Raw genomic sequence first — 13300 nt, 5'->3', positions numbered from 1 at the left:
CAACCAAAAACAGCGTTGAAGATGAACTATCGACGCTATCGACTGCTCCGGAGCAGTCGATAACTAATCGATCGATAAATGTGCGTTCGCAATGCCATTTTGTCGATTGACAACCAAACTGCTCGAAAAAATGTATGGGATGACAGTTGGAGTCGATTATTTCCTTATCGATCGACAAGCGGCTTTATCGATCGACAAGGAATGAACCAAAATGAACCAAAATGACCAAAAGTTCATCTCTTGTCGATCGATAGCGTTATCGACTTTTTCGTAATAGGGGCCATTGTTCCGTTTGCCGGAATTGAACTTGAATTTCAGGTTCACTTTCGATTTCCCGTCGTTGTCCTGGACTTGATGATCCTCGGTGCCCGATGATCCGGGATCACCATCGGACCACGGGGTGACAGCGCGTTCCAAGGTTCGCCAAAAACCGGATCGATCGACGGAGGTGATTGATCCGACCGATGTGGAGGATGTAATTTAATTATAAAACATATTGACCAGTCGGTTGATGTATCGGTGAAGAGAAGTCGTCGTCGAACAGGGTTACCTTAACAAGCCCGTTAATGGAGAGCCTTTTGTTTCTCATTAAAGGGTGGTGTTCAACAATATCGCACGCGTTAAAAGTAAGTTAGCCAGCTGGTTGCTGGATTATCCTACCAGCAGGTGAAACGTTAATAAAGATAGCTATGTAGCGCGTGTTAATTACTTGACAGTCTAGGTATGGAAACAACATTCCATTTTCCGCTACCGGCCCAGGTCCCTCTGTTTTTTCCATTTTCCTGTGGCTCGCTGCACACACTGTTGCATTCAGTAGACGGATGGTCGTGTTTTAGTTTCACATTGTTTACGGAGGGCCCCGTACTGCACGTCATCGCCTTCGTCTTCCCGTGTGCGCGCTGGTTGGCATTTCCTTTTGGATGAACTTGTTACACTCGTGCTGGCTGCTAGGAAGTGCAGGCACCCCCTCCCCCCCTCTGTCGCCATTTTTCTAACGAGTCTTCCGTTTTTCGCAGACCTCCCCCCTATTTAGGTGGCTTCGGAGAACTGCCTTCCTTCGTGGCCGTGCTCCAACCAGCGCCCCAATGTTTATGCGGTTTTCCCGTCCGAGCTTTTCTCGCATTTCCGCACTGATTTCCATGGCATTGGTGCAGGTCCCGTTTCGGCGTGGCATCATCGGTGGTTTTGCGCAAAGAATCAAGTGGCGTATGATTGATTGGTCCTTTGGGCAGGAGGGCCCGGTGAGGAACGCGCAAACAAGCTCAGCGCGCTCCCCGCACTGGCAACTGGTTGCACAACGTAATAGGAAAATTTCCATCGCATCGCATTTTCCACGGCATCTCTCTCTCTCTCGTTCCCTCTCTCGCTCGCTGCATCGATGGTCAAGACGTTTGAAGGAAAAGCGGCCCGCAACCACGGCCACAGAAGAAGACACGCTAGAAAGGCTCGGAGGTGCGCATCGCTTCGGCAATCGCTTAGCATCGCTTGAGAGCATTAAACAACCTAATCATCGGTGGGAGTGACGGCCCCAGGGGCTAGGCAGGGGCGGTCAGACACACCGTTCCGTCGAAACGGTTATTTCCTTTTCTTCTCATTAGTGATGCACGAATTTCACCATCCGCCATCCTCTCGCCAGGGGCCACCGTTCCATCCGAGATGGATGAAAGTGGTTGACGGAGCTTGGAGCAACGCGAGGTGCGCTGTTGTGCGCTCATCGGAACTTCAAATCCTCGACGGAGCAGCTGCAGCAGTAGCAGCAGCAACATCCTCACCTACGCCGTTTTAATTGGAAAACAATGCTTTTAGTTGTGACAGGGAAATCCTATATTCGGTTCAATCTTGAATGATGACAGATCCTTCACCTGCTCCAGACGCTGCTTCTGTATTGCTTGATTCTCGCTGACGGCTTTACGGAAATCGGTTTTCATAACTTTTGCTCCAACGATTGCAACTCTCCTTTCATGTTTATGACACTGTAATCCGGCGAAATCAATTGTTGATGTTCTTGCCAATCTCGTTCATCGTTTTCGGTTCGTACGGGAATGATGAGTGCGAGCAAAAGGCACCAAAACAACCGGGACATTGTGCTGTAAAGGGCACGTATCAACTGTTATCAACTTGAAGGTTGTTTACATGTGTGATTTTATGCCTGATTCTATGTGCAAAACGTGAACTCGAAAGCTACAAGAATTGATGTTTCAACACAGCTACGTACAAGGCATCTCGACGAAAATGTTAGGAAACAAGTAAACAATGAACCAAAATGAGATCGACCTAAATGGTTTAAGAGGACACACAGCTCCAGAGCTCGTCGCTTTCCAGTGAGGAAGTGAAATCAACTTTATTTTCCAAAATTTGCAAATCAAAAATGCATAACTTATGCACACTTTCGTACTCAGTCGCGGGATCAATTTTATGGTTCATACTTTCACCCTTGGATTGTCGCTGTTCCTTTTATGACAATCCAGCCGAGGAGTAAAGGCCAAAAGAAAACATCACCAATAAGTAGAAAGAAACAACAATGTATCAAGGCTACCGATCCCCGACGAAGCGCACTGAAAAGCTCCTTGTGTCATCGTCCTTGAAATGCTTTTACTTTCTTTTGGGGGACTCTCCTGACAATTGGATGATTCCCTCGGAGCAGAAGAAGCAAAGAGAAACAGAAGCAGAGAAGAATGATCCAGTTTTGTCTCCCCATCTGGCCACTACTCGGAACCATCAGCATCGCTCACGATCTCCCCGACATTGACCTTGCTGTGGGTTTGGTTGGCGCGATTGGCGGGGCGACCACGACCATCACCAACACCACCACCACCAGCAGCAGCCCAACCGGGACTCGGCAGATGCACAATCCCCACAGGCGGGAAAAAGGGAAAACACTAAACCGCCCGCTTGAGTGCGAAGCTGAGCCCAAAACCGGTTAGCGCGCGATCGCGCGATCACTATCTTCGTCCGCAGGCGATGACGTCGCCAAACGTGGAGAAGACACTCTCACCGAGGAAGGGGAACGCGGTAGCACGAGTAGAGGAAAGAAAACGGTACCTGGCACGGTACTCACTGCTACACCACGAGAGCTGCAGCGTGAAATCATCAGACCATCATCATCAGCATCATCATCATCGCCATCGAGCGAGAGAGAAAGGGAAAACTGTTTGATGTTTACTGCAGCACGATAAAGCCTTCGTACCGGAACCGCATTGTAAGATGTGTGTGTGTGTGTGTGTGTGTGTGTGAAGGATGATAGATACTGGTCAACTCCTCCTTTTTGAAAAATAGATGGCCAATCGTGCAGCATAAAATATGCTAATATCATCGGACGGTGGAATTGGTCGTCGAATTTATGATCGGGCGGATCATCGAGGCGCCTGATGAGCCGCCGCATTTTGGGGTGTCTTTTCATCTGTTCAACAAGTGGTTGGGACCAGGAAACCACCCCGATGTTTTGTGGTTCGGTGACCCAAACCAACATAACGTAAACACGGACCGCGAGATCTTTGCTCGATGTGAACGAGGAAGTGAATTATGATTTCATTCGGATCAATTCATTAATCTTGTCGTAGTTCTCGATTAGAAAAACCTCGTTAACTCATAAATCATATCAAATTAATTCTTGAGAATGATTTTTAATCTTAAGGAGCATAAACACAGCACATTTCTATGTTTATGTTTCGTAAAGTAATAGTTTGCTCCGAACATCATCATCCTTTTGGTAAAGTCAATTCACTGTTCAGCATACGAACCCCGACGCTTGGCATCTTGTTATCCGCCAAAAAGCGTCAATCACACCTTGCCGCCACACCGGCAACCACTGTTAAGTAAATCCCAGCCCGCCCACCCAACCGGGTGAACGGTGTGAACGAGACGGAATTTCTCAATCCTTCTGCTGCCACCAAATAATTACCCAACGTTCGCTCGCTCGGTTAATCACTCGGAGCACGGGTCTCTTTCTCGTGCGTCTCGTGCGATTGGGAAATTGGGACACTCCCGAGTAAGGGGTTGGGGGGGGGGGGGCACTGCGGGGTGTCGAGCACAAAAGGGAGCGTTTTGTTTTGTTTGCCTTTGGGGTTGCACTGCATCGTTCTCAGCGCGCTCAGCGGCACGTTGGCAATCCGTCCGCGATTCTCATGATCGCGCAGTCCGGGAGCTGCTTGGATGGATCACGAGCTAACGAGCGGTTTCAAGCGGGCTGGGGCATCTTCTTGAGACGCGAAATTGTGAGCCACCACCCCCCAAAAAGACCCCTTATCGGGTAGATTTTGATCGCTCGGGGATCGGTGATTTGATTGTGCAAATGTTTGTGCAACATATCTTTAACTACTTAGGCTAGGTTCTGCTTGCAGGTGGTTGTGACCAGCTAACCTGCTATTGCGCCTTTGACCGTGATGAAAAATTACCTGCAAAAGAAGAAAAAGTAAACATTAGTAATTGGTAGTTGGAGGCTTTCAATTTCTAACTCATTAAAACAATGAAGTAGAAAGCTGCCGCACACCTCATTAACAATGAAACGCCGCGAGACAGAGAGAGACATGGCGTCGCCACCATCAAAGCGACACCAAGGTAACCAAGAAGGTAGGCTGCTGTGAGCACGTATGAGTTCCATGCGTGCTTCACATAAACGGGGGGAAAAAAACGGAAAATAAACTTCCATAAAATCCCGTCAGTGTTTTTGGTCAAATCCATTACGGTCGTCATCAAGCGGTCCGGTGCTAGCCGGCCAATCAAACTGACCAGCTAACTCGCTCGGAACTGGATCACCTCGACTCGAACCTCCCTCCCCTTCGTCTATTCGTGCCGGCCAACGACATTCATTCACACCGAACGCGCGTATTTGAAAAATGAGTTCCGTTCGCTATGCTTCACATTGAACTTTACGCGGCGCTAAAAGTGGGAACCCATCATATAGAACAGCGAAAGCCAGCACACAGCCCCACAAAATACGTTCCCACACGGCACGATCTATTGGCCATTTTCGTCCTGGACCTCGTTTGGTCTGCAGAAACATTTGTTTTTGCTCGCTTCCTCTCGCCGCAGCTGCTGCTGCTGCTGCTTCGGCTGCAGTTGATTAGGCTTTTTGTGGCGGTGAGATCGATCCTGGGCTGTACCAGCGACGGTGCGATTCCTCGCACCCTTTCTCGGCTGCAGCGTAAGTGGAGTTTAATGAATGATCGTTTGATCCGCCGAGGCACCCCCCTCGACGGCCACCGCCTGCTGCGATTCGATGCTGGATTTGATCTGAAATTTACGCTCCAAAATGGCATCCAACAAAACCGACCAAAAAGCCCCCCAAAACAAACCGATTGGAACAATCGAAAAAGCCCAGACCAACGATCCTTCTTTCGCGCTACACACACACGCGCGCGCCAAGGCAAAACGAACCCGGAGGCTCGGTCGATCGATCTTCGGAGCACTTTAAGGCCCCTTGGGACGTCGAACGCGGAGCTTCCGCTGGGTATCGTGCATGCGAACACCAGCACAACGAAACGGACTGGTGGCGGGGAGGGAGGGGGTATCGGTGACGTACCCCGAGGCGAGGTTTGCTCTCGGAATCTTCCGGTCGATCGAGACGGATTAATGGGTCCACGCGGAGCTCAGCCACTGACGCTGAGACTGTCCACTGTCCTGACGATAAGCTCATGAGGTCAGCCGGTGGTCGAGCCCCGTTTTTGGGCGGTCTGGCTGGTTGGCCCGATGGTCGATCCCTTACATGGGAGTTTCAACTTTCATTTTTTCCCGTGCTACTCTCGCCTCTTTTGGCTATCGTCTCGCGGTGTGCACGTGTGTGTGTGTGTGTGTGTGTGTATGCGTGTGTTTTGGGGCGATTGTTTTTGGCCAACAAGAGAATGTGCACACGCAAGATTCTCAAGGTCAAAATATGGATCGAGAATGGGTGGCACACCCGTGCGAGCGTGACAAAATGGAACGCAAGTGCCTTAGATGGACGCAGACGGACGTGCTGCTGGTTGGCTGCTGTTTGGAAGGGGAAGCCATATCCACCGACCGCAAAGTGACTCAGAGACTTCTTCCTGCGGTTATGACTTCATTTGCGAATTATGCTTTCGTGCGAAATCAAGTGGTCACTTGGAATGGTGGCCATTCTTTAGATCAAATCGCATCTTTTCACTCGATTACGATTATATGCATTACTTATGATTGTGTTGAGCAGCAACGACGGTCGCCCAGATTTGCTTGCAAAGCGTTGTTACAAAATACTTCAACAAAACCCGGTAATTTCAAGCTCGAGTGACGCCAAACATTGTTATTTTCCGTGGAAAGCCTCACTTGTGGCGTTTGTTTTCACCGGCTACACACACTGCGGTTAACCTCCATTGACATCGCAAACACACCAGCGGCTGCCAGCCGTTGGCTCGCTCCAACACCAATTTGGTGTCATTCCCTTTTGTTGTTTGTTTTTGGCGCAGCATGCGAAGCTCAAGATAAACATGATGCTCTCGAGAGTGGACGCCACAAAACCCCCCGTGCTCTCTCCGCTTGCTGTGGCTTCTCAATGGCTTGAAGAAGCTCCTCTCCGCTACTTGAAAGGTTAATTTGCCTCCGAAGAAGCGGGGCCAGCTGGCGTGCCAGGAATCCGAATTAATTTCAATTTATGTGCCGAGTGTCGGGTGCTCCTCCTCCACTTTTGGTAGCGTATTGGCGCATGAAGGGTGCAACATAAGCGGCTAATTACGGTACTTAAGAGGGAGGCCACGAGGGAGCACGCGTAAATTGATTGTTAACTCACGCATCTCATAAACGGACTGAGTGAGGGATTCCAATTTTCTCCTTCACCCAAACCAAACCACTTCCTACCGGCCACTACCAGCGGATCAAAAGATGGGGCCACCACCCACCTGCACCTGCTCAATCACAAAACGGATGTAAAGCCGATCGCCGGTGGTGTGCTCCATCGATTCACAAATGATCGATCGATCGATCGATCAATGGAATGTTGAGTACTGGGCCTCCTCCCCATCCCGCACCACCATTTAAAGGGCGGATTGCTCCATTGTGCAACTTCGACGCGGGCTCGTACTTCCGCGTCTGCCGGCCCCGTGTCACCGCTCGACGTTGTCGACCCAAATGCAGGGCGAAAAATTATGCAAACCACCCATTCCCAAACACCCACCCCACGCACGTAATCGGAAGGCCACAAAGTCGATCGCCGGCGATCGATCGGAGCAAATGGAAATGGCGACAAAACAAAGCATCGCACCGCAAGTCCGTACCGGTGTAGCGTACCGGTGAAGGAGAAAGTGGTGCTCACCTCATGCTCACCGCACCACATTGCGGGCGGGTGACATTGGGCCACCATTGCTTGCTTGGTTGGCATGCCGGCTGAATTTCAATCGCTCAAAACCACGAGACAACGAAACAACCGCGTGAACACACGCCAGTGCCAGTGTGGCCAAGTGGCCAAGTGTTTTACCGTCTCGTGCTCCACTGCCGATCGTTACAGACCATTTGATTTGCGTTTTGTGAATGATGTAATGGTGACCACCAAACCGAGTAGCAGCAGTAGCAGCAGCAGCAGCGGCAACAGGTTGTTTTGCTGTAAAACCATCGGCCCGTTGTGGATTCAATTGGCCTGGATTTCTGTTAGTCTGTTTTTTTTTCTAGGTTGCCTAAGCCCTTTAAAAACGGTTTATATCCGCAACCCACATAGAAGGCGGGGGACGCACGTTGGGACATAATGCTGCGACAAAAGGCTTATGCTGCTGCTGTCGTTGCTGTCGTTGCTGTTTGAGGATTGCATTCGTGGATGAATCGATTGCATGCGGTAAGCACGGGTTTGCCCATGAAAACAGAAACGTGACAAAACTGAGACCTAATACGGGAGGCAGCATTGTTTCTAGAGAGGGGTGGAGGCAAACATTCCACAAAATCGTTTGCTTGCAAACTCAATCAACGATCAAAGCGCGTCCATCACGTGCTTGGCAGCTGAGCTAATTGAAACAATCAACCCATTGTCATCGAAAATCCTTGTTTGCCGTTGATCTGCACACACCCGTACCTAATCCACTTCCTTCTACCGGGGCCAATAGTGCACGAGGGGGAGAAGTACTAACAATGTAAATTCCGCAAATCCGTCACACTGCTCACGGTGACCCTCACAGGGCACTCTTCGATGCGGTACCGACACTGGAACAGAGACAAAAAAATAGGCCAAGGAAAATGGCGAACACTGCCCGGTAGTGGTCGCGCGCGACCGAAGCCCAGAAGCAAATCAAACACACAGAAGCAGCGGCACACGGGCAGTGACAAATGTCAATTGCCATTTCTATTGACTGAATCGCCACCGCCCCCCGGCAACATTAACCGCATCATTACCGCACACAACGGTGGCTACTGTACGGTTCGCGCGCGGAACACAGAACCGAACCGAACGAAGGCGCGGAGGATCGCGTTTCTTGCCAATCGCGGCGCGGTGTAGTAGCCACACAAGTAGCTGGATTGTGCCGCAGAAGAAGTGACCAAGAAGTGAGGTCTTTTTTCATTTGTCAATGCAATTTCAATGGATTACCACGGTAGCACGGGATTCACGATTGGCGATTCTGATTGTTGGTGGTCGCGCGCGAACCACGAACCAGACCAGATCGAGCGTTTCCTCATTCGTTTCTGGTTTTCGCGGTTGAGCGTTCTTGCTTTTTTTGTTGTAGTCCTGTCGGTGGTGTTCAAGTGTTTGTACTATTAAATTGCGACCGAACTGGGGATCCGCTTGCAGATCCGAGACCGAAACGCGGAACTCCGCGATCGTTCGCCAGTAAGAGTGGCGCCTGGTAAAGGTAAAAACTCGAAACACGAAACACAAACACTACCACTGACCGATTGTTTGTTTTCCCTTTTTTCCTTTAACGGGATTGTTTTTTGCCTGGCGCTAGGCAAGCGAAGCGGTGGCGCAGGTGCACTACGATCGCAGCAGCATTTGCATGCTTTCATGCTGCTTATGTGTTGTGTTGTGGCGAGCTAGAGTGAGAGGGAGAGAGAGAGAGAAGGAGAGTGAAACGATATTCATGTTTCCTCTTTGCACACGCGAAATCCAATGATGCAAAAGCAAAGTGCATAAATACATCGAACAAACAATGGGCGCTGCCGACAGAACATCGGCCGCTAGCGGTGCGACCAAACGGCTGGGCAAGAGAAAAGCCGGAGTTTTCTTTGCGTGAAAACTGTCTTCTTACAACCGCCAGATAGCGGACCAGCCTACCGCACACATCAGAAGGGTTTGCCGCAAGCGTCTAAGCGCGCGTATGTGTGTGTGTATGCTAGAGTACTTAGTACCTTTCTTGTAGTGGTCTCGCAGCTCACTGTATCACCTTCGCACAACACAATCGATCGTGCGCGAACACCCGGGTACCCGGTTGTTTGAGGTTGACTCCCACACACCACCAGTCACGGTGTGGCACCCACCCAACAAAACCGCCACATACGAGCTCTACAAACCGCCTTTTGTGGTTTCGAATTCGACTCCCCCGTTAGACGGAGGAAGGAGGTGGCCGGAAGTTCCGCCGTTGGTGATCGTCGTTTCATGTTCTCTCTGATCGATCGCGCGCCCCAAAGCCCAACGCCACTTAAATGTCACTTGTTATTGGCCGGTACAAAGGTTGCGAGATGGAGGCGAATGATGAGGATGGTAGCGACGACGACATCGATTGAGTCATAAAGTGTTCCCAATCGAATTGACGAGCACATATCGACCGAGATGGGTTTTGTGGTTCGTCAGAACCCACGCGCCCTGCCTGTTAATGGTGTCACTTTGTCGCATTAGGCAACGGAGTGAGAACATGGCGCTGTACTATCGCTCGGATTGACACATCTATTTAGCGATAAGAACCGATGGACCAACGCATTACTTGGTTGCCAAAGTGTTTTGTAAAAGACATTTTAAAGTGTAAAGAGATTTTAAACATTAACCTTGAACCCTCTTGAACTTAAAAATGGAATTACCCTGCACCGAGACACTTACGGAATGAAATTGAATCACTTCGGAATCGACATCCATAGCAGTAGCAGTCCTCTCATACCCAACAAGCACCCCAATAAGCTCGAGAACCGTACCGCTTGACCGCCACGGTATGCTGAAAATTGGTGCAGCATGCAGCGAGGCACTAACACTAGCAATTCACTCGCCAACATAGCACCAGCACTCGATGGCGAGCTTCTTGCACCTCTCAAGGAGTCGCGTGCCAAACCAAGTAGCCAACAAGTAGCGTCGTTCGCGAAACCCACGATTACGCACACAGCTCAAGGACGCATCGTATGTGATGGTGCTCGGTGGTAGCGCGCGACCAAATTCGGAAGCTTACAACGCGCACCAGCAGAGCGAACCAGTGCACCAGACATGTAATGTGACGTTCTCTTGTTCTGTTGGTGCGCTGGTTACCTGACTTACCGGTCTCCGGAATGCCTAGCACGACGCACCCTAACCGAGGTGACAGTATGCGCACCAAGTAGAAATACCAATCCGGCGAGGCGAGGGATCATAATTAACGAGCCCAGCAGCAGGAATGCACCACGCCTGCAGCACCATTCGGCATTCGGCTTCAAGAATATGTTTCGTAACAGTACGGTGCGCAAGCTTTTTTCGGAATTACACCTGCGCGCACTTATGGTGCAGTGCATTCAATCACTTTACGGCCCGCCATAAAACGTTAGCACAATGCGGTTGTGACAGCACGTGCTGCGGAACATGCGAAACAATTTTGTCTGTCTCTAATTGATTTACGGCCCCCGACCATCGATCGACCCTGCAGATCCTGCAAAACTTCATCGCCAACCGAGACGCAATGTGTCGTAAATGTTGTCTTTCTTGCACCGAACACATGTCTCATCATGGTGATTGCAGCTGGCACTTGTTCACCGCGACCTTCGGCGCGACCAACCATCAAAAGCCATAAATAATTGTCCCGAAAGTAAACAGCAGCAGAAGCAGCAGTAGCACGCTTTGAAGTTCAAGTTCGCCGTAATATCCGAGCGATGTTTGAGCGTGAAAGGAGAAGATGCTCATCGGGGGAAATAAAAACGAAGATTCCCCTCAGCACAACCGGTGAAAGGTACGTCGTTACCGACTTGTTGATAAGGTTAAAGATGGGTCAAGTGGCAGCGGCCAAGTGCGCGAATCTTTAAAAATCCATAAACGATCCATCTCGGCCGAGGGAGCGTAAGTCTTCTACCTGTTATATTGCCGGACGGCGAGTTTTAAGTTCCTCCTTGTGTTCCTCGAGCGGAATTTAATTGCCACCAGCGAGACCAGGCTGTCAAGGACGCCTGGCCCATAAGTGCCAATCGACCGATTGCACAACGTTTGACCATTTTATGCGTTAAACGGTTTGTTGATGCAGCTTAGAGATGCATTGAGCAAGGCAATGGTGGCAAGCAATTCCATAAAAGAATTCCGGGATCCGACTACCTTACCTTGACTTATCAGCAAAATGAGGCTGGCAATCCAGAGGACTCCTGCTTTGAACTCCATCCTTGATCGAATAGCCGAACACTCGGTGGCACGTAGTTGTGAAGATGACAGTGAACCGATTCGAAATCGGACCGGAAATGAAGGACAGATGGCTTCGGTGGCAAACACTCAACACTTAGACACCGATCAGAGCCATAGGAAGGATGCACGACGCTTACGGTCGTGTTCTTGGTAATTCCGGAAGCAACTCGCCGATTGCACGCTTGTCACTTCAAAGTCACAGCCATTCACTGCTTTAACGATTAACGATGGAAAATTCGAAAACCAACAAACGATGGCTTCTTGGATGCACTGTGTCACCAAGGTGATAGGAAACGAACAACGTACACGAGACAGACAAACTGCTCACCACAACTAGAATCAAAACTACTTTCAAACACTAAATACACACGGAAACTAAGGTTTTCGCGATCGAACGATGGATTCTTCGATCGTTCACTTGCGCCACAAACTCACACACACGGACACGCGCACTCACACAGTCACTCGAAGGATCGTTTTGAAGGAGACTTTTGCGAAATGACACTCGTCGTTCGACACCAAACTCACTAGATTTCCACCGAGCAGCACTTGGCGAGCTCGATCGGTAAAGGAAAAAAAAACTTTCATCCAAATCCAAGATGCCAAGTCCAGTGGCTGGCTGGCTGCTGCTGCTGCGGCTCAGCACCGCTGATCGATCGGCTTGGAATGTGGGGCCGTTGCATGCGCCGATGGAGCAGCCTCTCTGTCAGCGACCTGATTTTCCTGAATTTTTCTCTCACTGCGCGCGTGTGCGGCGCGCCGCTAGTGTTCGGTGGAGATATTTCTCGGTTCGGTGTTCGCGTGCGAGTATGCGGACTTCGTTGTGTTTGCGTTTTCTGGAGTTTTAGAAGCGGGTTTTCGGGGAGCTCGTTCACAGCGCCGAGGAGAACTTTGAACGGACGGAGACACGGACGGCACGGCAGGTCCTAGCACAGGACAGGGTTCTGCAGGGCGAAGCACGAACGAACGGAAACGAAGAACGGATAGTGCGCGAAAAGTCGTCGCGGTTTGCTGTTCTGCTAGTAGTTATAGGCAGCCCCTGATGCTGACACCTGATGTACGCCGCTCCAGTGCTTCTCGAGCGAGCACTTCTCTTAAACTAATTTCATTATTGGCAGTAAATTTGCCGCGTCGCTAGGTGGCGTCGCGAGCGCTTTGTGGGCTAGCGCACCCTCCTCCGGGGTCGCCGTCGCCCGTAAGTAACCGGAGCTGCCCGAACGAGGCCCGAACCTGCGCGAAACCGAAGACGGTGGGCGCGCGCACGCCAGAAAGAGAGAGGGAAAGAGAGAGAAACGGCCTCGATGGCCACGAAGGAAAAGGAAAACGACGACGGCGACGTCCGCACCGACGACAACGGCGGCGGCGATCGTGCACACCACGATCACAGTGGTGTGTCTTGGATGAGATGAGTTGCTGGCCGCTGTTCGGTCGATCGCGGCTCCCTACCAGCTTCCAGCAGTGCGAAAGCTTCCTTCACGGACCGTGAAGGTCGCCCGTGACTGTGCGCGGTGAGAAAGAAAGCCTCCGAAGCCTCCGAGCACGCACACAACCGTCCCGCGAGTGCCGAGCGCGCGAGTGGGTGGTTTACGGAGGGGCGCGTAATGTTGTGAGCTTTTTCGAGGGGAAAAGCGATCGGTCGGTCGGTCGGTCCCCACCATTTGCTCCGATCATCGTCGGCTCACCAAGGAACTGGAGCAGTCCGAGGATCGTGCGCACGATCGCCTTGGAATCGACAGCAACATCGCGAGCTTTCGCAGTCTCGTTCTCGGCATGGGATCTTTTGGGCGGGTGTACTGAGGGCTTTGGGCTTCG

At 50.8% G+C, this 13300-nt stretch overlaps 1 protein-coding gene across 1 annotated transcript in view; it reads right to left on the bottom strand.

The window, feature by feature from the left end:
• Positions 1 to 12575, bottom strand: part of LOC125949680 (mucin-2) — a 118968-nt gene extending 106393 nt beyond the window's left edge. The window contains exon 1 of the mRNA XM_049676945.1: positions 11410 to 12575. Within this exon, the coding sequence (XP_049532902.1) occupies positions 11410 to 11467 (58 nt within the window). The 5' untranslated portion in view covers positions 11468 to 12575. The remainder of the gene's footprint in view (positions 1 to 11409) is intronic.
• Positions 12576 to 13300: the final 725 nt, after the last annotated feature.

The sequence above is a fragment of the Anopheles darlingi genome, chromosome 2 (assembly GCF_943734745.1).
Source record: "Anopheles darlingi chromosome 2, idAnoDarlMG_H_01, whole genome shotgun sequence".
NCBI lineage: Eukaryota > Metazoa > Arthropoda > Insecta > Diptera > Culicidae > Anopheles > Anopheles darlingi.
Note: the sequence above shows the minus strand (reverse complement) of the source record. Positions and strands in the feature narration are given on the sequence as shown.